The 26508-nt window shown below is 42.3% G+C and overlaps 1 protein-coding gene across 2 annotated transcripts in view; it reads left to right on the top strand.

The window, feature by feature from the left end:
* The window catches only part of THSD7B (thrombospondin type 1 domain containing 7B), a 680297-nt gene that overhangs the window by 646835 nt on the left and 6954 nt on the right, over window positions 1-26508 (top strand). For both annotated transcript variants that reach the window (XM_019480192.2, XM_019480191.2), the window contains exons 21-26: window positions 5098-5243; window positions 20740-20899; window positions 21453-21626; window positions 21729-21824; window positions 24088-24170; window positions 25241-25433. In XM_019480192.2, the coding sequence (XP_019335737.2) occupies window positions 5098-5243; window positions 20740-20899; window positions 21453-21626; window positions 21729-21824; window positions 24088-24170; window positions 25241-25433 (852 nt within the window). The remainder of the gene's footprint in view (window positions 1-5097; window positions 5244-20739; window positions 20900-21452; window positions 21627-21728; window positions 21825-24087; window positions 24171-25240; window positions 25434-26508) is intronic.

Below are 26508 nucleotides of genomic sequence, written 5' to 3'. Positions count from 1 at the left end.
AACTTTGCCTCCAGAGTTTTAACCTTTTTAATGGTTGTAGTTCTTTCTCCCTCGGTTAGAAAATTACACAAATCCCAGTATGTTGCGCTGTGGAGACTGAATGAAAACAAATCAAAAACCAAAATCCCCCTAAAACCAGTCTTCTCTGAGGTATGAAACTTGCGCTTTGTTTAATCAAAGCACATTTAAACTGCAGTGGCTGACTGAGAGATAGACCATGCAGTTTCTGCATGGGTTTGTTCTTCATCTTTTCTCTTGTTATCTAGGCTGGCCCTCACAATCATAGTTCAGGCACATATAAAGTGACCTAATTTTAACTTTTCATCATTCTTCTCTTCTGTTTTCACTTAATAGAGAATACAAAACAAATTCTCATTAGACAGGTATCAACATTTTTGGCATTTATTTAATAGACAGTAGGAGTACACTGTTCTTCTCAGATTTTATGCTGGGAAACAACACATAAGACATTTGATGTGGTGCTGCTGTGTATGTAGCATTGACATCTAGACATGCCACATACACTGCTACATTTGGCAGTGTCATCTAGAATTAACTTTTGTCATTATTTTACACATCATTTTTGACCATGTAATATTTCTTTCTAGGCAAAGCAGGAAACTCTTATTATACAAGTGCACTTGTGCGATGACAATGTAGTCATTGTTCCAAAAGATAATTTTAAGTATCCAGCAATAACAAACCCAGCAATCTTCTTTTCCTGAACTTCTGACAGATTTGGTGATATGAAGAGACACTTTCAGTTTCCAGCATACTTTATGCATTTTCAGGTCATTTAATAGTGCATAGCAGATGAAAGAGAAATTCATTTTGTTCACTGAGAAATGGAAGAACCAACAGAGCTTTTACACTGCTACTGTTGTATAGAGAGAAAGTTCATTTCATACATGCAGAGATTATAGTCTCAGTCAATGAGATAATTACAAAGTAAATACTTTTCTGAGTGTTTCCACAACTTGAGTTCCTACTGAGCAGCCAGCTAGAATTTAGAGGGAAAAGAAAAGAATCAAAGCCGTCGGGGATCCACTTCAGTCCATAATCCCAGATTGCAATGCACTTTTCGATATATTCTTTTTAAAACTGTGGATAGAGAGAAAGGAAATAGCAAGGATTAGTCAAACAGGTGGATCACTGTATACCCCCCTCACCAGTGAGCAAAATGGCTTGGGTCAACAAGCATCCAGAAAATATTTCCAGTCACGTAATAGCTCAACGATAGGAAATCTTAAAAAATAACAGTTCAGTTCCTGTTCACATCTTCCTAGTTAAATGTTTCCAAAAGTATCCCAATCACAATGTAGAAAAAAGCACACTATTTAAATTATTTCCATAGATGCATAAGTGCTTTTAAGAGTTTTATGCCTTTTTAATCAAATAAAATGTCTTCAAAGATCTCCATTTATTAGCCACTTGAATTTATTATAAAGCTCACAGTAATGAAGGGACCTTAGGAGGTCATCTAGTCAGTTTGTCTAACATGTTTTCTATAACCTGTTCTCTAGAACCTCCACCAGGGGATTTCCTAGCATTGCAAGGGAGCCTGTTCCAGCATTTAACTATCCTTACCAGGTTTCTCTTAATGCTAATCCTAAATCTTCCCTCCTACAGATTACCCCAGTTTTGGTCAGACCCCTAGTGGACAAAGAGGATAAATGTTCAATATCCTGTTTTTAACGATTTCTTCCATATTAGAAACACTATTATTATACCTCTTTTCAGTTTTCTCTTTTTTAGAGACGATCAACAATACCTTCAACCTTTCTTCAAATGTCATGGTTTCCAAATTGCTTACCATTCCCGTTGCTGTCCTCTGGGCTAGCTCCAGGTTGCTTACATCTTTCTTAAAGTACACTACCCAAAAGTGGTCATAGTGTTCCAGCTTGAGGCCTTGCTAGTGCTAAGTTAGCATAGAATAATTACGTTGTGTATTTCAAGGACAATTTAGGCAGAATTCCAAGAAAATTTGTGACAAGTCTGTATCCTAAAGCATTTTACATTAGAAAGAACAGATGAAGTATACTGATAGTAATAATTATGCAAAGAGACGTGGCCAGTAGCTGTAGCCAGGAGCCCCAGACAGTCTGCATTTGCATTATCCCCATCCACAGAACCCTTGCTTTTCTGTCATCCAACAGTCTGTGGAGTTGGCTTCCAGACTCTCAAATTTTGCTTCCTTAGATGCAAATGCTCTGTAAGAAAGGAGGGAAGGAGGAGCAGATACCTTCAGTGCTGAAGTGTCCCTGGGATTAGAAGGAATGATGCTTAGTACAGGTGAAAGGCAACACAAGCAGTGAGTAGAAGACAAAATAAGGATTCATAGATTAGATCATCGAGTCTGACCCCCTGCAAAGGCAGGAAAGAGTGCTGGGTCTAGATGACCCCAGCTAGATGCTTATCTAACTTCCTCTTGAAGACTCCCAGGGTAGGGGAGAGCACCACCTCCCTTGGGAGCCCGTTTCAGACCTTGGCTACTCGAACTGTAAAGAAGTTCTTCCTAATGTCCAGTCTAAATCTGCTCTCTGCTAGCTTGTGGCCATTATTTCTTGTAACCAAGGGGGCACCTTGGTTGTTCTCTTCCTTCTAGGCCCTGGGGCCTAATACCACAAGTATTTGAGGGTTTTTTCCTTTCACTGATGCAGTGTTTTTCATCGCTGAATATTATCTGATTCCATGGTGGTTTAGAACTTCTTCAGCAATTTGATTTAAAAAATGATCTTAAAATGAGTTTTAAGTGGAATACAAGGTTCATTCTGGGAGAATGGCATTGTAACTGTAAAGATTTTGCAAGGTTTTCTGGTCTTAGCTTTTTCAGATGAACTTGCTTTTTTGGCTAGAAAAATAAAAAGCATTTTGGAAATCACAATTTGTAGGTATTTATTGTATCAGTTTGTAGCAAAGGGATGACTTCTTTTTTTACTTTCAAGCATGGCTATAACCTAAACAGCAGAAAAGCAACTACTCTTTATTATAAATAAGTACAGCTAAGAAGCTGTATATCCCAGCTGCCACACATTTCAAGTGTGTTTCCTTCCTGCATTTGGACTGGCCCATCCCTACTCTAGATCATATCTGTATGACTGCAATCCTCATGGGAGTCCTTTACCATAACAGGCTGTCTCCTTCTCTTGCCACGAATTAGTAATTTGATGTCTCTTGTATATATCTGTGGCAAGTATGTATAATCCATCAGCTAACAGGAGTCATTTTTCTTGCCTCTCAAATTCAGTCCCATTCAAATCTAAGGCAAAACTCTCCATTTGGTAATCTTATGCATCCCTCTGCATGAGGCCTTTCTCCCATTTTTAATTGTAACAAGGACTCTAATAGGAACATTTTGGGCAAGAACATTTTTTCTCTGAATCTTTTACTTGGTATAGAGAGTAAAGGAAGAAGAAATCAGATTTCTGAAATGTTAATGAATCGTATTCAGTTCACAAGTGGTAACCTAATTTCTTTTTCCTTTCAGTGGGCTGGAGGGAGGGTTACTGAAAACAAGTAGGATTTTAAAGGGAATTATAGAAACGATCTAGACCATAATAGCCATTAGTGTGCTTGCAATTTTCAGGCAATATGCATATCATTGGGTTATTAAAAAAAAAATCATTTATAAAGAATATAGTGAATATTTAATATTAAAAATTGTGTGGCCATAGCAGTCAATTTTCTTATCATATTTACTAATGAGTCTAGATTTTGTTCAATGTTTTAACAATTAACTGTTTTACATGTACAAGGAATATGTTTGGAAAATTACAAAAATTATATTGAAAAGTATCGTTGGCCAAAGCACAGCATTGAAGACTTACTAAGTATGTCTCAGGTCTATTTAATAAAGCATGTTTTCCAAGTATTTTGCAGGGAAATTATTTTAAAAGGCTTTTTATTGGTGGAAAAATGAGCTAATAATGATGATAAGCTTATATAAATAATAATTCATTACATACTATACCTTATCTTTATTGATTAATTTAATATAGAAGCACTTCATAGCAGCACTGCGGGTTAGTTTATCAGTAGTTCCATTAAACCCTCATAAAAAGAGATGGAATTCATATGTGGCTTTCATTAAAGTAAAATCAGAATACTTTCAACTTCATTTCATAAGCTGTTAGTAATTCACACAGAGTAGATGATCAGGTTTTGTCCATAAAAGATTTCTGTATGGATCAGGATCAAAAGCTAAAAACATACCACACAGAAGGAAGCAAATGATGTCTGTAGCCGTACTTACATTATCAAAAATACAACTTTTTATTAAGAAACATGAGGATGAACTAGTGAGCCTTACACAGGGTCAGAACTTATATTTCTGCTCTTCAGAGGTAGGAAACAGAGAACAACTCTAGGGACTGGAGAATGTAGGAAGAGGAAATGACTAGGATTGAGAAGGAAGACTGGGAATGAGGAAAACAGAGCAGAGACAGAATGATGAGGGGTGCTAGGTGAGAAGAGAGATGGAAGGAGAATGGGGATATGGAGGAGAAAGATTTGGGGAAAAGAGAGAGTGGCGGAAAACAAGACAGAGAAAGAAGGAGCAAACACTTAGGCAAGGGGGGGACAGAGGTGAAAAAAAAGGCAATTCAAACAGACAGGTTGCTTTGTCATCTGATTGACAGCCACAAAGTAATTGCAGGCTGATCTCTTATAACATGTTTATCCCCATGTTGCAATGATGGTGACATGTTGCATTGACTACATTGTTGATGTACTGCGTTCTCAGCTATAGATGCCGTATCATTGTGTAGTGACTTTGGCGCCCTGTTTCTCCCCAGCTGGAAAAAGGCTTCCCACCCTCACTGTAGGGAGTGGATTAGGAATCAAGCACACACAACCCTCCAGAGTTGCATGAAGATAGCCATGTGTGGTGTGAGAGACGTGGATCGGCCAGGGTGCCTTGTTTCTCATTTTAATATGTTATTTCAAAGTATCCCCACTGCCAGGGATTGCTGTCTGGTTACTTACCGCTATCACTTACCACTTGAGCATTATTGCACTGTTTATATCCTCATCTTTTATGGCAAAGTCTTTGTTTCTAATGCAGTGTATTATGAACGAGTACCTTCTCTGTTTCTTTAGGCCAAATGACACGCACTCGATCCATAATTATGCAGGCAGAAGGAGAAGGAAGGCCATGTCCTACACAGCTTACCCAGTACAGAAATTGCCCTGTAAAACCATGCTACAGTTGGATTCTTGGGGAGTGGTCTCCATGCAAAGTAGAGGTATGTCTCATTAAAATACTGATTCAGAGCTTCTCCCTGAAGGTGGTGAAAATACATTTTATTAACAACAAATGACACAATCATGCAAGAGAATTTATATAGCTCTTCATAGCTCTGAAGGATTTTTCCTGCCATTAAGACCATGATAAAATCCACGTTAAAGCAAGTGAGTTCACCATGAGCAGACCTACTCATGCAATTATCCAACCATTAGAAACTAATCTTAACAACACGGGTCAAAGTAGTATACACTTATAGTGATATTGATGTGAATTTTATAGGCTTTTACTCAAGGAATGCTATAGCAAACCATTATTCATTACTTAAATAAATACTACTAAACATTGATCTGTAGACATCTAAAGTGTTTTATTTTTGAAGTAATTATAACACTGTACAGGTGGTCTCTGGACACCTCAAAGGTCTTCCTTACTACATTTGCAAGGTATTGTACAAAGTGCTGATCTCTACATTCTTCTTAGTGTGAGTTACCTTTTAATAGTCTGAAAATGTAAAAGCCTGATTAAATTGTAATGCATCACACATACACATCTTTGCTCGGTCAGCACAAGGAGCCTGCATTTTCTCACTATCTTCAAGTTGCAACATGCTTGCATTGATTTTTCTAATGCTGTCTCCACCCCACTCGGTTATCTGTTAGATAACGTTTTTACGTGTTAAAGCAGATTATTTAGACATTAACTCAACTTAAATTGACGTGAGTTTTCTACTCTGAAATTATTTATATGGGTTGAAATCTACTGCAGCTGCCTAAAGTCAGACAAACTGAGCTCTTTTTGCCAGAATTGTGGTTCAGATGGAGAAGTAAAGCCCCTCCCCCTTATCCAAGCACATGGCTTCAGAGCTCATGGCTCCCACTCCACATTTTGAGGCACTGAAAGTTGGGGGCACTTTATGTACAGATCGTGTGGCCATGATTTTGCTTTGTCCTCTGGTCTGCACTTTTCACAAGTGGCTGGTTATATACTGTAACAGCTTAGTGCTCCTGTGACTAAGAGAAGGCAGGCTGCAGCCAGGGCTCAGGTGGCATTCAAGGAAGGCAGCTGACTGGAAGGAGGGGCCAGGCTTAGAGAGTATATAAGCTCAGAGCCTGAGCTAGAGCAGGCAGTCTGGCCCAGAAGGCCATGAAAGGAAGAGTTCCTGAGCAGAAGGACTGCAAAGAAGTTCCTGACTCACACCAGGGATACACTTGAGCCTGGGATCAGGGCAGGCGAGTAGAATATTGTGGACTTGCCTGGAGAATGCCAGTGGTTGAGGACTGGGACTAGTGAGGGAGGTTGGAGGTCCCAGCAGGCCTGGGAGCAAGGCCAGACCCCAGGAACAGGGCAGAAGAAGGAATAGAGTTGGGGCTAGAGAGAGACCAGTGCCTAGAGAGGGGTGGAGATGAGGCTAGAGAGAGCCTGGCACCCAGAGAGGGGTGGAGACATGGCTAGAGAGCCCATTCCAGTGATTGGGTCCTGGAACAGACTTTCATAGACATTAGGGCTGGAAGGGACCTCGGAAGATCATCGAGTCCAGCCCCCCGCCTGAAGGGCAGGAAGTCAGCTGGGGTCATAGGATCCCAGCAAGATAAGCATCCAATTTACTCTTGAAGGCATTCAATGTAGGTGCTTGAACCACCTCTCATGGCAGGCTGTTCAATGCCTTGGCGGCCTAGACAGTAAAGAAATTCTTCCTTATGTCCAGCCTGAAACGGTCTTGTAGTAGTGTATAACCGTTCAACCTCGTCATCCCTTGGGGCGCTCTGGTGAACAAACGTTCCCCCGGGTACTGGTGGTCACCCCGATAAACTTATAGGTGGCCATCAGATCACCCCTGAGCCTGCGCTTTTCCAGGCTAAAGAGCCCCAGGGCTCTCAGCCTGTCGTTGTAAGGTCTGTTTTCCTAACCTGTGATCATGCGTGTGGCTCTTCTCTGGACTCTCTTAAGCTTCTCCACATCCTTTTTGAATTGTGGAGTCCAAAACCGGACGCAGTACTCCAGCTGTGGCCTCAGCAAGGCTGAATACAAGTGGAGAATGATGTCCCGGGATTTGCTTGAGAAGCATCTGTGAATGCAAGCCACCATTTTGGTCACTTTACTAGCCACAGCATTGCATTGCAGGTTCATGTTCATCTTGTGGTCAATGATGACCCCCAAGTCTCTTTCTTCCATAGTGCTAGTCAGTGTAACACTGCCGAGCCTATAAGGATGCTGCAGGCTTTTCCTCCCAAGGTGGAGAACCTTGCATTTTTCAGTGTTAAACACCATCAGGTTCTCGTCCGCCCACTTGCTGAGCCTGTCCAGGTCAGCCTGGATCGCCCCCCTGTCTTCTGGTGTGGATGCTTTGCCCCAAAGTTTGATGTCATTGGCAAACTTGGCAAGTCCGCTTCTGACTCCAATGTCCACATCATTAATGAAGATGTTGAACAATATGGGTCCAAGGACAGAGCCTTGGGGGAACCCGCTGGTCAAAGGGCACCATGATGATTGACTTCCATCAATTACTACCCTCTGGGTCTGACCACGGAGCCAATTTCCCAGCCAGCGGATCGTGGTAGACCCAAGGCCACAATTTGCCAGTTTCACCAAGAGGTGATCATGGGATACCAGAACAAAGGCTTTTTTTAAGTCAAGATATATGACACCAATCTCTTGTCCCTTGTCCATGTGATAGGTCACCTGGTTGTAGAAGGAAATGAGATTGGTCAAGCAAGACCTACCCGCAACAAACCTGTTCTGGCTATCCCTCAGGATGTTGGCATCGGCCAGTCCATTAAGGATGGCCTCTTTAATAAATTTTTCTAAGATCTTCCCCGGAATAGAAGTCAGGCTGATGGGCCTATAGTTTGCCGGATCCACTTTCCTCCCTTTCTTGAAGATAGGCACCACATTGGCTTTCTTCCAGTCTTCGGGCACTACACCAGAGCACCAGGATTTTTCAAAGATCCATGCCAGAGGCTGGGCTATGATGCTCACCAGCTCCTTGAGTACTCTGGGATGTAGATTGTCAGGGCCGGCTGACTTGAAGGTATCCAGCCTCTCAAGGTGTTCCTTCACAAGGTCAGTATTGATGGAGGGCAGGGGATCTCCCTCACCTAGACCTCCCTGTCCCATAGTGGGCATGGGCATTCCACAGGACTGATGAAACACCAACGCAAAGTACCCATTTAATAGATTGTTTTTTTCCTGGGTGTCAGTCATCCCATCTGGTTCAGCAGGGGTCCAGTGTTGTCCTTGCTTTTCCTCTGGCTCCCCACATATCTGAAGAAGGACTTTTTATTGTCCTTGATGCTCGAAGCTAGCTGGAGTTCAGTTGCAGCCTTGGCTTTCCTGGTTCGGTCCCTGCAGGACTGGACCAGTGCAGAATATTCCTCCTTGGAGGTGAATCCCATCCTTCATCCTTTGTAGGCCTTTCTTTTTCGCCTCAGGAGGTCTGCTAGATCCCTGGAGATCCAGGGGGGCTGCTGTCCCCTCTTGCTGCCTTTCCTCCAAGATGGAATAGACTTAGCTTGTGCATTGAGGATTGCTCCCTTGAGGAGCAACCACTCTTCCTGAACTCCCCTCCTCCTGGGGTCATGGTCCCTTAGGGCCTTACTGACGAGCCTCCTGAGCTTGTCAAAGTTGGCTTTCCTGAAGTCGAGGACTTCAGTGTTGCTGACTGACTTGCCAGCTTTACAGTGGATGGTGAAGGTGGTCAGCTCGTGGCTGAACAGGGCAGAGCCTGGGGGTAGGGCATAAATTGATTGATTGGTAACATCTGTGATGCTTGGGTGTGGCTAGAAGGGGAGGTGAGAAGGCCACAAAATGAGCCCTTAAGGCAATGAGCAATTAGACCATAGCTTATGAGTGGGTGAGATATCGCTCAGGGATCGCTGGGGCAGCCTCCCTTTTCTATGTACATATTTACAGCAAGGCATGGCAGGAACATAGAAGGGGGCATGCCCTAAAGAATCAAGGAAAACAAAGGCTGAGCAGCTACCAGAGGGCATCACTGCCAGCCCTGGGGACAGCCTTTCTTACATATAATGCCTGTTATATCATCTGTTTCTTTTATAAGGATAGCAAGAAGCCATGTGTATGGAGACTGGTGCATCTGGGATAACCTAGAACAGGGGTGAGCAAAATATGGCTCATGGACCAGATCTGGCCTACCAAAGGATTCTTTCCAGCCCATGGTGGGTCCCTAGGCCCTGACCAGCCCAGGCATGGGAGGCAGTCTGGGCCATGGAACATGCAGCCAGTCCCACTGCCCCTGGGCATAGAGGCAGGCTGGGGCAGCATGGCAACCAGACTCAGCTTCCCGGCAGCCCCCACAGTAGTGGCTCCTTCTAGCTGCCACTGCCTGTGTCACTACTGCTGCCAGACCTAGACCCACTGCCAAGGCACCCCAATCCATTTGCCCTGCACCCACTGCTGTGGGTGCTGGATGGAGCGGGCAGGGTCTTCATGGAGACTAGCCTGGGACCCCTGTGGGCAGGACATGCTCAGTTGGGCAGATGGGATGGGACCACAGGTAGATGGGGAACAACATCTGAGAGTGGGATGGGCAGGCAGGGCCAGGATCACAGGGCAGAGAGAGCATGGAGTCAGGGCCCAGGGCATAACTGCAGTCTGCTCCCTGCATGTCCCTGCCCATGGAACCAGCTCCTGTCACAGGGGATGGGGGCAACAGATTGCTGCTCTGCCCTGGGCCCCAGCCCTATGCTGTCAGTGGTCCATCCCTGCCCACCCACCCCAGTCCTGGACACCGATCCCTCCTCCGCCACCTGCAGCCCCATCCCATTCACCCAGCTGAACAAACATTTCTCGCAGGGGTCCCAGCCAGTCTCCATAGAGACCCCACTCTCCCACTCTATTTGGCATCCCCAAGGGTGGGTGCAAGGTGGATGGGATCTGAGGCAGATAGGATCAGTTGTCCCCTTCCCCCATGCACCAGATCAGCACTCCTTCTCCCCCTTGCTGCACCAGACCAGGTCACCACCCCCCTCCCCCCAGCCCACAACAGCTCACCAAAACTCCTTAAGTGTCTCTCCAGCCCAAATAATCGCCCACTCCAACCTAGAATAATCCATGGCTTGTTGCAAAGTAGAACAGGGGTCTTTCAACACTTGGTCAGATCAGGACTTAGGAAGTTATAAAAGGGTTTATAACTTCCTTCCCCTTATCTCTATTGTGTCAAATACAAATTCAGTGCACCAGAGAAGGAAAATGAGCCCCGTGAATACATATAATATTTATAAAGTAATTGCACTCTCAGCTTTAATCTTGTCAGGCTAAGAAGGGTCAGTTCTCATGAGTACTCTGATAGGAAGCCCTCAACTGAAGGAAATATTGTGGTTGATGAGGTTGTTAGTGCTTTAACTTGAGTTAATACTGAATCAACACTTTGGCATATAGTTAGGATTATTAACTCAATGACACATTTTGCAGTGTAGAAGTGTGTAAATCTGGTGCCTAGCCAGTTTTCAGTTCACATCATGTAATTACAACCTGTATACTTCATATTTCCCCCTGCACTGTCAGTTGGATACACCATTCTTCTCTCTTTGCTCTTTGTATTGTGTTTCTGTGCTTTGTTAAATGACTGTCATAGGTGGCTTCATTGCACTGGAAGGAAAGGAGGAGTGCTTTCTTTACATACAGCATATTTTAGTGAAGCATTTGGGGATGAAATGTACTATATTAATATAAAGTGAATTATTTCTGAGTTTTGAAGGAAAGAAACATAAATTCTCCCTGCAAGAATATCAACACATCCTATTTCTTAATTTTGTTCTCTTGAATAATGTCCTGCATCTACTTTGACTAATGTGAGACTAAAAAATCCATTGTGATAATGACCTCTCACAACTATATGATCAAAATTCTTAAATAAAGTCCACAATACTGGCTTAATTTTAGAGTAACACTTTTAATACAGATCAGTTGATGCAGTGTGAATAATTAGATCCATTTCCATGTTCTGGAGGATAGTCTGCCTAATACATATATTGCACTGTCTATTCTTGCATTTCATGAATTGAAGTGCTGCATTCCTACTCATGGAATCACCCATATCACAAGGACATTGTACATTTACCCCTTGAATAAATGGCAACCTTTAAAAGGATGTAAAACCTTTGAAGCAGTGAATAGTGACTATACTACTCCTATAGGAGTAAGTTACATAAATGGCAATGAATTTTCAATCATAACGATGCTGTTGAATGCTTCCCTGGGGAAAACACAACAGTATCAACTGTTACTATCACTTTGATAGTGAAGGGCAAAGAGAGAACTAAGCATCTAGATATCTAACTTCCATTTAAATGAGCAAATGTAAGTGTCTAAATTCATTTACAGCATGGCCCTTACAGTCAAAGTGAGGTAGTTAGCACAGTTGCCAACCCAAGACAATTTTTTACTGACAGCCTGCAAATTTTTTACTAACAACTAACCTTTTTTTTCTGCCAAGCCCTGGAAAATCTCAGTCGAAATTCAGGGGTTTAACAAACCGACCATAGTAAAAGAAAGCTTGGTTGCCAGTAAAAGATTTGCAGATTATCATCAAAACAAACAGATTATCATCAAAACACACACCCACACATGCATGCGTGCGCATCTGAAGAGCTACTTGTGTACTAACAGAGTGTGATTACCGAAGCCTGATGTCGCAAAGGGGGTTGCTCAGTGGAGCAAGGCAGTAAGAAGTGGCCCAGTGATGGGCAGTATGCAAGAGGCCCCTGTGAGAGGGGGACGGAGTGAATGTGAGCATGTAAGAGGTCCAATGGTGGACTGAGTTTGCCCCAGCCTGAAGTCAGGGAGCCATAATAGTCTGGATGCCATCTGCAAGGCATGGCCCATAATGTAGGGGAGGTACAGAGCCATGGATAGCACCTCCTGGCATTGGGGTAGTGAATGGACAGCCATATTATGCTAAAATTGAAGTCATGGGAGGAAAGTCAGGGCAGACTGCGTTAGGCAGGTGGGCAGGCTGCCACAAAATCTAGCCTGAGGAAGGCGCCCTGTCATATAGACCAACTAGATTTTTGCAAAAAAAAAAAAAAAAAAAATGTTGGCAAAAAACTAATTGGTCTAATAAAAGATATCACCTCTGCCACAAGTCCTGAGTCCCTTTGCAAAGTAGTATATTCCTGCTCAGACACCAGGTGCTACTCTTTCTCTGCTTCAACATTCATTCTTGTTCAGAGATAGAGCTTCAGTCAATCCTGGTTTCTTAGTTTTTTTATACAAGGTGGCTCCATTTTTTATGGATAAGCATTGTTTAACTTTTTTTTTTATTTTTTACAGAGTGTCTGTAATTTACAAGCAATTGGCAACCCTGGTAGCTAGTCATGTTAGTTTGAAGTGAAGCAGAAGACAGGGTAGATTTGCACTTTTATAGACTACCTAAATCAGAGATGCACAGTATAAGCTTTTGTAAGCAGTGGGCTTCATCAGATGCTGTAATACAGCAGATGCAGCATCTGATGAAGTAAGCCTACTGCTTACAAAAGCATATGCTATGCATCTGTGATTTAGGTAGTCTCTAAAGGTGGAAATCTACCCTGCCTTCTGCCTTAGCCTCAGATCATTCTAACCTTTCTCACATACGCTTGCCAACATATGAAAACATTAGCCAATCAACTCATTAATTAATAGCTCTTTACCTTAAAAGGGAGAGCATTTACAAATGCATACCTCACTGTAGGAAGTTTCCTATGTCTCATCTAGGGAACCTTCTGATTATGCTGAGATGAATCCTGGTATCCTTAGTGAAACAAAGTGCTATGGATCTCAGTACCAGTTGTTTAAGTCTTCAAGGATGGGCCCTGAGTAATTTAGGAAGAAAATAAGGATTACTGTTGTGCTCTATATTGTTCATGCCCTAGTTTTTTATAGCAAAAAGTAGATGTCACCTATCCTCTGAAAATTGCCTATGATATTTCCATATGCAAAAAGTATTATGATATTTACCTCACATTAAGTTCACTTGTAAAACATATGGCTGGCCTTGAATGAGCACTACTAAAGAGGTTTCACAGTTAGATGTTAACATTTCCCACCTTGTACAGTCCAAAACACTGTGGTCATTTTCAGTTCTAACTATAGAAAAATATGAATGTATCACTGATATTACAGTGTGGTAATTCTCTTGATAAATGTTGACTTCAAGATGTGATCACCATATCAAAGGGTGATATTATTGTCAGCTAGAATAAATATCTTTTTAATATCATCTTTTTTCTATTTTAGTGATATTTGGTCATTTCCTTGAGCTATTCATTTGAGTTGGAAATACATTGTAGTTTGATAGTATTTGTTCCCAAGAGAGTTCTCTCCATATCACATTCCATTTCTACCAACAATTTCTATGAATTCTAACCCAATGGACAGTTGGATGAGTTATTTGCACACCATTAATCCAGGTCTGCAATAGAGGTTTCTGCGGTGAAATAATAATTGAGAACAGTAAGTTACATACTGACTAGACTGAAACACAGTGTTGAAAACTTAATGTCTAGCTTCATACACTAAATCTGCACTAATACTCTTCTAAGATGCTTTTGATTACTATCTAGTTTAAAATCAACTACTTCTACTCCTGTTTCCATTCCTATATGTGTCAGTGAGGAATTATAGAGAAAATGAGAATGATACTGCATGGATATGGGAGGGCCAGTCTTGGGATTCCTGCTACCAACCCCATTGCTGAATAAAATATAGTTCGTAGGGCATCATTTAGTTCTGCAGATAGGGTTCATTATTTTCAAAGAATCTACTGGCAAGTGGTCCTGGGCACATTTACATGTACAATTAACATGCCTCAATAAACTCTGGCACAGTTTGTGCTGGAGTCAGCTGCTCCTGGGCATAGTGTATTCACATGTGCCTGAGATGACAGCAGTTTGAGCTAGGTTGGAGGAGCCTTGGACTGGCATCAGGTTTGGGGAGTCAGCCCCAGGCCCTGGGTCATGGCGCTGGGCAGTGGAGGGGCTGGCTGGGGCACAAGACTGCCCTAAAAGCAGAGTGATGTGGGTAGGTGGTAGGAAGGGGTCTGGGCCCCTGTTGGGTTGGCATTTACATGTGTGTTTAGGTGCAGTTATTTTTTCTGCCATAAGATAGTATTGTCCTCAACAGTACTGTCTTATGGCAGTGAAAATGAGTTTGCTGTGGTCTAATAGCATTACATGTGTAGACTGTAATGCTTTACAACACAGCAAGTTCGTCTACTGCACAGTTAAGTGCACAGTTAGATGCATCCACTGAGTGTCATTTTACAAACCCATATAAAAGAAGTATTTTATCTCTCATCATTGATGGTTAGAAAATGGTATTTAAAGGCTTGCTTTTGGTAATTGGCTTATAGGTAAATTAGCTATGCATTAAAATAATGGTCCAGGGCAATGGCAAGAGTTAATTGATTTCTAAAAGCATGGTTTTCATACAATTTCACAACCTTCAAGGCAGACAAGGATAGAAATACAGGCTGGGAAATTGTAGGCATGTACCAGTGTTCCCTAACATGAGATAAGGTGGCTCCAGTGCACAGTGCCCAAATGCAGAGCCCTTGAAACTTCTGATTTGGGGAACAGACCAAATGAGAAGACCGGGAAAGCTCAAATTATGATGTGTGTATGTGATGGGTTTGTGAAACAAAGGAATATGCTGGCAGGACAGAATGTGGACAGTATGACAGCCACAGAAAGACCAATCAGCGATGCCCATGGATGAAGAGTCATCAGGAGGGGGAAAGAATACAAAAGAAGGGATTTTAGAGCAACAAGGGAGCCGAGCGGGGAACCTGAGGCCACTGTGGACAGAGGGCACACCACCAACACATCTGATCCTCTTACTTGGAGGTGGCCCTCGGCATCCAGCCTCCAGGCTGCTGACAGCTGACATTCAAGAAAGAACCTCAGAGTGAAGCTCACGTACTGGTCAGATGTATCTTGACTCTAATGATAGCTCTAGGACTGGCAGATATAGAATTGTTTGCATTATCCTTCTCTGCTATCACTGTGTATTAGGCCTGTGTGAGTAGGCAGCTATTTGATCCAGCTTCAGATCTGGCCGCTTCAGATGTCAGTGATCTGATCTAGAGCTCTGGACCGGGTTTCTGCTTCGATCTGGCTGAAGTGGCTCCGAAGCTTTGGAGCCGGCTCAGCGATCCAGCCATAGGGTATAACGGCGAATCAATGAAATATCTATAACTTTGTTTTTTGTCTGATTTAGATGAAACTTAAAGGGGTGATAGCCTCTGCTGAGAACATGAAGCTTGCCAAGTTTCAAGAAGATTGGTGCAGGGGTTTGGGGGGAACTGCACCTCCAGCTGCTGATAGGCAAAACTCATGACATAGATGACCCTGTGTGTGTTAAGGCACAGTGGACTGAAAACTGCAGGGGTGCTGGCCCCCGCTGAGGCCACAAAGCCTGCCAGGTTTCAAGGAGTTAAGGGCAGGGGCTTGGGGGAAACTCCACCTCAAGCTGCGGAGAAGCAAAACTCATGACATGGGTGATACTGTATGTGTTAAGGCGCAGCAGGGTGAAAGCTACAGGGGTTGTGGCCCCTGCTGTGGCCACAAAGCCTGCCAGCTATCAAGGAGATAGGTGCAGGGGAGTTCTGGGGCCCTGCACCCCTAGCTGCTGACCGGCAAAACTCATGACACGGGTGCTTGTGTAACTAACTGTCTCTGTCTTGGGGCAGTTGATTGTCTGTATTGATTATTTACTCTCCTTAGTCTGCCTGTGGTTTTGTAGGTGTTAATCGTTGCTAATTAACTGGTTACATTAGCTAGCAACTGTGTATTGAGCTGGTCCCTGAGTGAATCATGATTGATTGCAAACTAGTAACACAGTAGCTTAGCAGCCAGGCATGCAGTAGTTTCCCCCCCCCCCACTTCCTCCCCCTGCCCAAGACAGAGACAGTTGCACAAGCACTCATGTCACGAGTTTTGCCTGTCAGCAGCTAGGGGTACAGGGCCCCAGAACCCCCCTGCACCGATCTCCTCAACAGCTGGCAGGCTTTGTGGCTGCAGCAGGGGCCACAACCCCTGTAGCTTTCACCCTGCTACACCTTAACACACACAGTGTCACCCATGTCATGAGTTTTGCTTGTCCGCAGCTTGAGATGCAGTTCCCTCCAAACGCCTTCACTTATCTCCTTGAAACATGGCAGGCTTTATGGCCTTAGCAGGGGCTACCATCCCTGCAGTTTTCAGCCTGCTGCGCCTTAACACATACAGGGTCATCTAAGTCATGAGTTTTGCCTGTCAGAAGCTGGAGGTGCAGTTCCCTGCAAACACCTGCACCGATCTTCTTGAAACTTGGCAGGCTTCGTGGCATCACCAGGGGCCACTACCCCTGCAGTTTTCACCCCCCTGTGTTGTAATACATAGCCGTGACATGAGCTTTGCTTTCAAGAATTTGGGGTGCAGTTGCCCCCAAACCTCTACACCTATCACCTTGAAACATGGCAGACTTTGTAGCCTTATCAAGGGCCACCACTCCTGAAACTTTCATTCACATCAGACAGAAAACAACAAAGTTATAGATATTTCATTGATTCCCCATTATACTCTATGGCTGGATCCCCGAAGCGGCTCCGAAGCTTTTCCGAAGCACATTGGAAAGCCTAACAAAGACAGCACTTCAATCCAGACATGCTACTTCAGATGCCAAACCATCTAAAGCTTCTCCAGATCTGAAGTGGGGTCCAAAGCCTTGCACAACTCTACTGTGTATCAATAAAATTTGCCTAATATCGAATGGAGAGGTCGTGGTTCATCTGAGGGTTTGGCTCTGCCTGGAACAAGGTATCTGGGTCATAAATCCAGTGCCAACAATCATGACTTTCAGTTATTGAATTTTATAAAATTCTCATTTCCAAAAGGCTTAGGATACATATAAAAATAAACTCAATATCATTACAATTCAATGTCATTCAAAAGAGGACCAAAATACCCATCCCCCACAAACAGTCATGTTGCCCCAACTCGTAAAGCATCCTTCAAGTTGTGATAGTCATTTTTTCACCTGTTTAATAAAAGAGTATTGATTTTTATTGATTTCCTGATAGTGTTAGTCCTTTTTAATAAGTATTCTAGAGATGCACTGAAGGGCATGAGATGGCTTGGGTGACTAATAACAGGATATAGACCCTTTCAGCACTGGTTCAGACAGGATCTATTTCAATATTAACCAGAAGTTCCTATTTTTTCATGGCAGCTCAACAGGAAAATGTTTTGGCAGTCTCAGTCCTCTTCCTAAGCAATCAGTGTCCACATAGGTAACAGAATAAATCCTTACTGCATTGGACAATAGCCTTTGAAGTCTCTGTGATGCACCCTCTGCCCGGACACAGCCTGGGCCTACCTTTGAGACATTTCTGGGGTACTTCTAAATATTTCAGGTGCCCTTCTGCCCCAAATCCCTCACTGCTGAGATGTGCTAGAGGCCAACTCCTTGTCTTGTGGTGCCTCAGCTCTTCGTATCTCTATTAGGCTTTGCTAGCCCTTAGCAAAGGGAATTTTGCCAGCTAGAAGGCTCACACCCTTGTCCAGTCATGCACTCAGAAAAGCTGGATCCCCTTTCCCATGTAATAGGTTAGCTTGTCTGGTCAGATACTCTGGAATCACAAACATCACCGACAATACGTGGTTTGTAAAAAGAAAACAAAAAGGATTTATTATAAAAAAACAAAAACAAAACAAGAACCGACATAAGAAATCAGTAACCATATGCTGAGATACAGACAGAGATATAAGAGTAAGCATACAAAAGAAAATATCAGAACAATAACCTGTGCTTATCCTGCACCTTAAATGCAAGGATGCAGTCCCTAGCCAGCTACTACAGCCTAAAAAGCTGGCCCTGCCCCTGGCTGTTCTCTTGAGGCCTCCTGAAAGTTTTACTTTTCTCAGTCTCCTTTGGCTGAGGGACAGTATTCCCAACCGTACCTGGGAAGACTGAAGACAAGCCATGCTCTCCAAACAAGCTTAAATACAGTTGCCACTCTGACTGGTCATATACTTCACCTCTTCAATTCTAGCGGGGCTCACACAATGCCAGTAACTTTCTGCCCCCCAAAGGTGCATGAGCTGCTCTAATTAACGTGCCCGCAGCATCTCATATATTCAGTATCCCACATTTCAAAATAGCAGTGTCACACTTTAACTAAAGCTGGTTTGACAAGCTTTAGTTAAAGAGCCCACACCACCATTTTGAAGCATGGGGACAATGAATACATGAGACACGGTAGCTGCTGGAGCATGCTAATTAGCACGCTGCAGCAGCCTTGCTTAATTGAGTCTACTCTGACACGCTGTAATTAGAGCATGTTGGAGCAGGTGTCCAGCACATCTACAGGCACCCATTAAGACCAGGAGAATATGTATATCCTTTCAGATATGGAGATTCATTCACCCAATAAACTATCTCTTTCCCCAATAGATTGACTACCTATGTGTCAAACTTCTTTTAAAATGTAAATTCAAGGGAGATAGTAAACAGCTCAAGTCAAATGCTGATCCTAAACCATTATAGTTCTTCATAGTGTGAATATTTGAAGACCACTTAAATAAGTAGCTGGCTCACTAAAGCAGCCTTGGCTATAACTTAAATATATATCAATATTACATTTATATCAAGTACTACAATGCATAGAAGCAGAAAGATGCTTGACATTATTTATATGTAGGATACACTTGCCATATTAGTAAAATAAACTTAAGAAATCATGCAAAATACCCCACAAACCCCAAATTCATGACAGTCTTATTGAAAAGTTGAAGAACTTTAATGTTGTAGAGATGAAACTACCACTTTTAACCACTAAGGTCAGAGGCGGAGTTATTGTCAGAAGGGGTGTCTGGAAATGTGCATCCCACATCCCCATTGATGGCACTGTATTCACATCCCAACCCCAATACCTGGTTCCAGGCAAGCACAACCTTTCAGACTGACCACAACTCAATTAAATGTTATTGATACACAATGATAGGAAATAAGAGCAATGCAGACAAAGCAAGCAAGATGATTACAACATACATTACCCAAATTCTCCTGTGCCCAGAATATACACAAGGTGAGCAGTGCGTCCAGCTGGTACGTAAATGCCACCTTGAGGGTCTTTGCTTCACTATCCAATGTCAGCAACCTTGAAGGTCGGTGGCTGATGCCAACTGCCAGTGTGTTGTTTTGAAAACTACTCCGGTTGTAGTCTTTCTCCTCCAATGACTCTTCATCTTTAGGCATCGTTGCTTGGTCTTCCTGTGGTCGTCACACTGTCCATGTTCTGTTTTGTCAGCCAAAGTCCTATTTCATAAACCTATCACATGCACATGCCTCCATTTAGTCATTTCATTTGAAACCAGAAATCCCAAGGGTTTTTACAAGTGGTGACTGTAGCCCTGGAGCCAGGCCTATGACTAGTTTGAAAATAAAGTTTGGATATTTTCAATTTCCCAGGATGTGTATATCCGTTGGCCTCAGACACCCTGTCTTCCCTGAAAGCTGTGAAACTGTAACAAACAGGCTTTTAGAAATCATTTAACCCTTGCCACTCTCCTAAACCATTGTTTTAATGCAATATCTACTTTACCTACAAGCCAATTCCTAAAAGCAAACCTCTACATATCATTTTCTAGCTGTCGCCCTTTACATATCAAATTGAGGATTTTCAGTGCTGTGACTTAGACACCTTTTGTGACCATTAAATTAATTTCTTTTAATCATAAATACTCCCAATAAAAGCTATTTTTTTCTGCATTGTTCCCTCTTCCTGATACAAAGCCTGGGAGGTCCCAAACTCAGCTAATTGGAAAAGGGCCCGAGTGTCTGAAAATATGAATTTGAGACATACCGCTTATTCAAGACAAATGCTTGTTCCAGTTATTACGTTCTACGTGCTTAAATTCCTCCTCGAGATTCATTGGAGTATTGCATTCTTTCTTATTCACTGTTCCAACCTGTTTGGATTGTTACACAGCTGTTTAAGAGCCGTAATCTATTTTAGCCCAGATGTGCTTACATGCTAGTGCTGAGTGCAGTGATTTTCATATACATGATGCTTGATCCCGTCACTGAAGAATAGTCTGAGGATAGCACAGTGTGGAGCTGCACCACCTCAGGGGAAGCTGCTAAAAGAATTCTGCTTGAGATCTTCAACTCTGCAGAATGCCTTCTGGATATTGCAGGAGTGCAAAGGAAGGAAATGCATTGTTTTCCTTGCTGCAGGCAGGTAGTACACTCTCCTGAATAGACCTGTCAGCTCTGTATGACCCTGCTCCCCACCAATCACTGCAGCTGCATAGAAGTACAAGAAGGTCTCTTTATATCCACCCCCACCTCAACTGGTAGCACAGTGTGTTGTGCCAGCTAGCAGCTGGTGCAAAGTAACACAGTCTGAAAAGCACCTTGAGGTATTTCCACATGAAAGCTGCTATATAAACTTGTTTTTATCTTTATCTGATTGCTTTTACATCAGCAGCATGTATTTCTTTTCCCTCTCATAGAGTGGAAAATGTGGTGATGGGTTCCAAGTTCGCAATCTCACATGTGTCGTACATGATGCTTCTCCCTCTGGTACATCCAAACAAGTAGAAGGTGCATTATGTGGAGAGTTGCCTTCTAAAGACAATGCGCTACAACTATCATGTTCAGTGCCTTGCCCAGGTAAGTTCTTCAGAGGCTGTGCACTGGAAAACCTATCTGGTATGGCTTCTTCTTGGGTTAGAGAGCCCCTTATAAATTGAACAGTCACAAGTGATGTTGTTGGGATGAAGGTGTAATACCATGTAATTCTATAGATAAGTCAGACTGTTGCTTATTATTTTCTTTAGGGTAACGTTCAGAAGCTGGTGGTCCGGATCAGGTGCCCGTTGTTTTAATACAAAGACACATTACACAAACAGCTTCTGATCTAATCTAAGATGATACAGCAAACCTGTGGTCCACAACATATGAGGAAAGTGAGGCTGACAGTAATAAAATGTACTTCTATGGATCAGCTTCACACTCAGCTAATTAGCTCTAAATCATTTCAAAGGGGTTTACCCTTTTATTTATGTTTTGAAGATAAGATGCTGTTTCAAGATGACACAAAAGGAACTGTATTATTGGGTTATACCACTGTTATTTTCTGACTCCCTTGATGGTTGGACACTTTTAAATTCTTCTTTTAGACTGTCTCCCTTTGGTAACAGGATTTTATTCCTTGGCTTGATAGGCGATTGCCATTTGACAGAATGGTCAGAGTGGAGCTCATGTGAACTAACATGCATTGATGGCAGGAGCTTTGAGACTACTGGTCGCCAGTCTCGATCAAGAGCATTTATCATACAGTCTTTACAAAACCAAGAGAGCTGTCCTGAACAAGTGATAGAGACACGGCCTTGTTCAGGTATTGAAGTGACAGCCCTTTGTTTTACTCTATTTGATGAGAATGTATATGCCTTTTATAGTAATGTGTGGATTACTTGCTATTGATTTGTTTAAATTGTAGGAGGGAAATGTTATAACTATTCATGGAAAACCAGTCTTTGGAGAGATAATGAACGCACTGTGTGGTGTCAGCGTTCAGATGGGATGAATGTGACAGGTATGTTTGCACAGTCCAGCACACAAAGTGAAAGCTTATCTCTAAATGATTACATTTAGCCTGAGAAGGAAATTTGAAAGAGATTATACAAGTATGTGAAATTTTGGAAGAAAAACATCCCTGTTATCTGATATCTGTACACTAATTAATGTGGAGGACAGCATGGGGCAGCGTACTGCCTAGATAGGCAAACTTGTCGACCATCGACAGTTGGTGGCCTTTAACTGAGATGTGTGGTTCCCGGGGTTGTGCCAGGTGCAGGTTGAAACATCACTTCAGTCTTCTTCACGTTAATAGTGAGTCCAAAGTTGTCACAGGCTCATGAAAGTAGGTCCATGGATCGTTGCATGTCAGCCTGTGAGCCTGAGCATAACGCACAGTCATCAACGAAGAGGAAGTCGCGAAGCGCGGCTGTCTGGACGTTGGAGCTCACTCGGAGTCTGTGCAGGTTGAAGATGTCTCTGTCAAAATGGTACCTGATCCCCATACCAGGGTCATCATCTTGGAAGGCGTCCGACAGCATAGCAGAGAATACCATGCTGAAGAGGGTAGGTGCGAGCACACAGCCCTGCTTGATGCTATTTGTGACTGGAAAGGGGTCAGAGCACTCGCAGTCACAGTCAATGCGATTTTAGCAAAAGCTAGCGTGGCCTTCGGCAGACTCTGTAAGTCAGTCTGGGACCGCAGAGGGATCAGAATGTCGACAAAACTGAAGGTTTACCAAGCCATCATCCTTCTGACCCTCCTTGATGCCTGGGAAACCTGGACCATTTACCAGTGTCATGCCAAGAAAGTAAACCACTTCCACTTGTGCTGCCTGCAAAAGATACTGAAGATCAAGTGGCAGGATGGGATTCCAGACACAGAGGGGCTCAGAAGATCCACTCTCCCCAGTATTCACACCCCGCTGAAACTGGCACAGCTAGGATGGGCTGGCCACCTCTCAAGAATACCTGACCTGTGTCTGCCAAAGAGAGTCTTCTATGGCAGACTGTCAAAGGGCATACACTTTTGCGGCACACCAAAGAAACGGTACAAAGACACCCTGAAGGTGTCCCTAAAGAGTTTCAGCATCGACCTAGAGTCATGGGAGCAAATCACTCGCGACCATCCATCCTGTATGTCCCAAATCCAGAACGAGCATTGGTTCTCCTTCCCTTTTTCTTTCTCACTTCTTTTCTCTCTTCTCTCCCCTTCCCCTGCTGGATGCAGCCATCTTCACCCATGGAGGATGAAAGTACAGCACAGTACACTAATTATCTGATATTTGCCCAAAGCACAATTTGGATTGTCAAGTTAGGTCTTTTTTTTTATAATACCATGTGTTTAAATTTAAACAAATAAGTTCACCAACTTTCTTCTCACGTCATCAGCACATACATTACAGAAATGAGATTTTCTGGCTGAGTCATCTCTGTGTTTACCCGGTGGTTCAAACATGCATACAATCTGATTGCAATGGCCTGAGAAGGCTGAGCCTGTGTTTTCATTATCAGTGCAAGTTTTACATACTACAGAGGGAGAAGGAGAGATCATCTGCATGGGAGGGGTATCATATTCTGCAGTTTTTCTTCTATTCTTTATACCAGCAAGCTTCATTAACTCACCCCTCCACTTTTACTGCTCGCACCATTTACAACTTCTCCCTCTATTATTAAAAAGCATACCGCATGGTCAGCAGTTCCAGGCTGAGTGCCTTGGCCAACAGTGTTTTCACAGCCCATTCACAGGTCTTTGCATTCTATAAATGATGAATTAGGAAATACAACCTATACTTTTCCACTCACTCCTATTTATAAAGATATATATTTTAATGTCATTTAAAACATAGCTGTAAAGACAGCTACATAATTAGAGGAGATGATTCACCTTTTAAATATGCACATGAAAGTTCATAGGGTCCGAAAAGGGAATACTTTACCCATGGAGGGATAAGCTATTGGTTTGGGCATCAGGTCATCTGAATTTTTCATCCTGGGTGTGACACCAACTTCCTATGTAGCCCTGGAGAAGTCACTTAATCTCTGCATGGCTCTGTTCCCCATTGGCAAGATAGTGATGATAATAATTCCCGTCTTGTTAAGATAAATTAATTAATATGATGCCTACAGATATTATGCTAATGAGTTCCATCAAAAAGTGTATAAGTAGATAAAACGAGCAATGAAAAACTTCTCAACTTCAGTGAGCTGAGCATTAATCTTTGTCAAAAATGTTGTAACATATCCTTGAAAGTACTTGGTGAAGAGGATTTCTTTTGCAGGAGGTTGTTCAGTTCAGACCAAACCTGCTGAAACCTGGCACTGCAGTCCGGCATGCAGAAAACCGTTCTCCTATTGCACTCAGGTAATTGGATGCTACTGAATGCATTGTAGGAATTAACACCGTGAAGTCTATTAAATTATCTTTAACATCTTCAAATCATCTTAGACCCTAAAATAGTTTGGTGTGCACATGACCCCACCTAGAGGCTGTATCAGGAATTAACTTTATAAAAAGGGAGAATTAGGCTTATCGTTGACATGTACAAAGCTCAGTTTAGTAGCCAGTGTTACATTTTTTTTAATTTACTTTTACTTTAGAGCTCTTATCAGTCTCTGGCAGGGTTTAGTTTTCTTTAGCTGCCATTGCCAGTTGACATTCAGATACAGATCAACTATATATGAAGTGTTTGTGACTGCTTTAGGTGAGCAGTGGAGGTGGTGGTAAAAGGAGTCAAGCATCAAGACTTGATCATATACCTCGCAGATAATCCACCTGATTTCACCATGCCATGTAAGATGTGGATTATGGCAAACCATCAAAACTTCACAAGGGATGTGGCAATTACCCATAACACAAATGAAAATGAAAGAGTGTGATGTGCAACTCTGGAACAGTGCATGCCATAATGTTTTTTGAGGGGAACAGTTTTGATTTATTTTGTGCTAATGAGAGCCATAGAATGGAGGACAAGCTTAGACATCAGCCAATAGCATAGTTTTTCAGGTAGCTGTATGAAGGAAAAAGAAGACTGAAGTAAATGGGAATGGTTTGTCTAAGTTTGATCTGAAGCCAACTGCAATAAAGTGAAAAGTTTTTTATTGACTCCAATAGCTTGGGTCATACCATAATGCCTAACTTTAAACATCTGCGTTTGAAAATGTTTCTATGGATTTTGTTTTTTTTCTTTTAAGTTACCAGTAGTTTTTCAGCTGTAACTCCATTTTTTATTGGGTTTTTCCTTTAATTCATTTAGTTTGCCTGAGAACTTAGGCACTAATTCCTTACACACCTGATTCAGTTTGGTGTGGGGTTAACATGGTAAATGTACATGCACTGTCTAGCCCATAGCTTCAACATGGTCTGCTTGGAAGTTGTACTGTACCGACAGATTGTACTGTTCATTTTAATATTAAATGCATTTTGTTGCCTAGAGTGGAGTCTGTGGTTGTGAGAGAGGATATACAGAAATAATGAGATCAAATGGTTTCCTGGACTACTGCATGAAGGTACCAGGTTTAGAAGATAAGAAAGCAGATGTCAAAACCATAGCTGGAAAGAATAAACCTGTCAATTCAAAAATGCATGACATTTTCAAAGGATGGTCTATTCAGCTTTTTAATACAGGTAAAAAAAAATTACATTGAATGTGAATGGAATAACTTTTCTTTAAAACATTTCTAAGGAAGGTGTATATTTTGTGGTGCATAAAAACAGAAAGCTGAAACTGAGAGACCACCATGATAGCTTTATGGTCACTTTTGTTCCTTCACTTTAAAATGCATCATAATCATGACATTATGTAGGAAGTAAGAACATTTTGCTTCGACCAAGTAATAATATTTTGCAAAAGCATTACCAGATGAAACGTTTGGAGTTCCTTTGGAATTCTTGTTCCTGCTGTCTTGTGATGTACTTGCACGTCATACTTGGTACCAGGGAGAGATGTATTATATTACTACTACTTTGAAAGGTCTTAGAGCAGAAAGCTTCTTAAGGGTTTCATGATGGGGAAAAGGTTGATGTGATGAATCATGTGTTGTCAGGTTTTGAAAGAATATGAAAAAGTTGGTGAATTCAAAGAAAAGATTATGAAAGTTAAACCAGGTAAAAATAGAATATATTAGATTACTATCTCTTATAGGGAGGAATCCGGTAACTTTCTCTAGGATTATTCTGAAGTAAGGGTATCACAGTCTGGCACACAGCTGTGCTTGTATAAAACTACTATTCACTTCAAATGAAGAACAAGCGGTTACCAATGTGAATGCTGTTCTTTATCTGAAATAATATAACCAATCATTTAGGGGAATAATATACCTGAAACAACTCAGTTTGGGTCTGTGTAGCTCCCAAATGGGAAACCAGCAGAAATAAGGGCTTTGTAGCAATAAATACTTAATCTTGTCTACCCCAAATTGTTCTCCTCTTCCCCACCTCACAGACTTCACAGTCTTTTAGTGTTTGCTTTTAGTTTTTCCCCACTTTAAACCAATGTTACAAGAACAGTTTCATGTGATGTAATATGTCTTGACTTTAGTAAGACTTTTGACACTGTCTCATTAGTAAGCTAACAAAATACAGGCTAGGAAATATATGCTCAACCAGTAGTCCTCAGTGGCTTAATGTGTAATCATGGGGAAGTAGCAAATGGGGTTCCCCAGGGGTCTGTCCTGGCTCTGGTATTGTTTAACATCTCCAT

This window comes from Alligator mississippiensis, chromosome 4, assembly GCF_030867095.1.
Source record: "Alligator mississippiensis isolate rAllMis1 chromosome 4, rAllMis1, whole genome shotgun sequence".
In the NCBI taxonomy this organism is placed as follows: Eukaryota; Metazoa; Chordata; order Crocodylia; family Alligatoridae; genus Alligator; species Alligator mississippiensis.
This window is presented reverse-complemented; position numbering and strand designations above follow the sequence as displayed.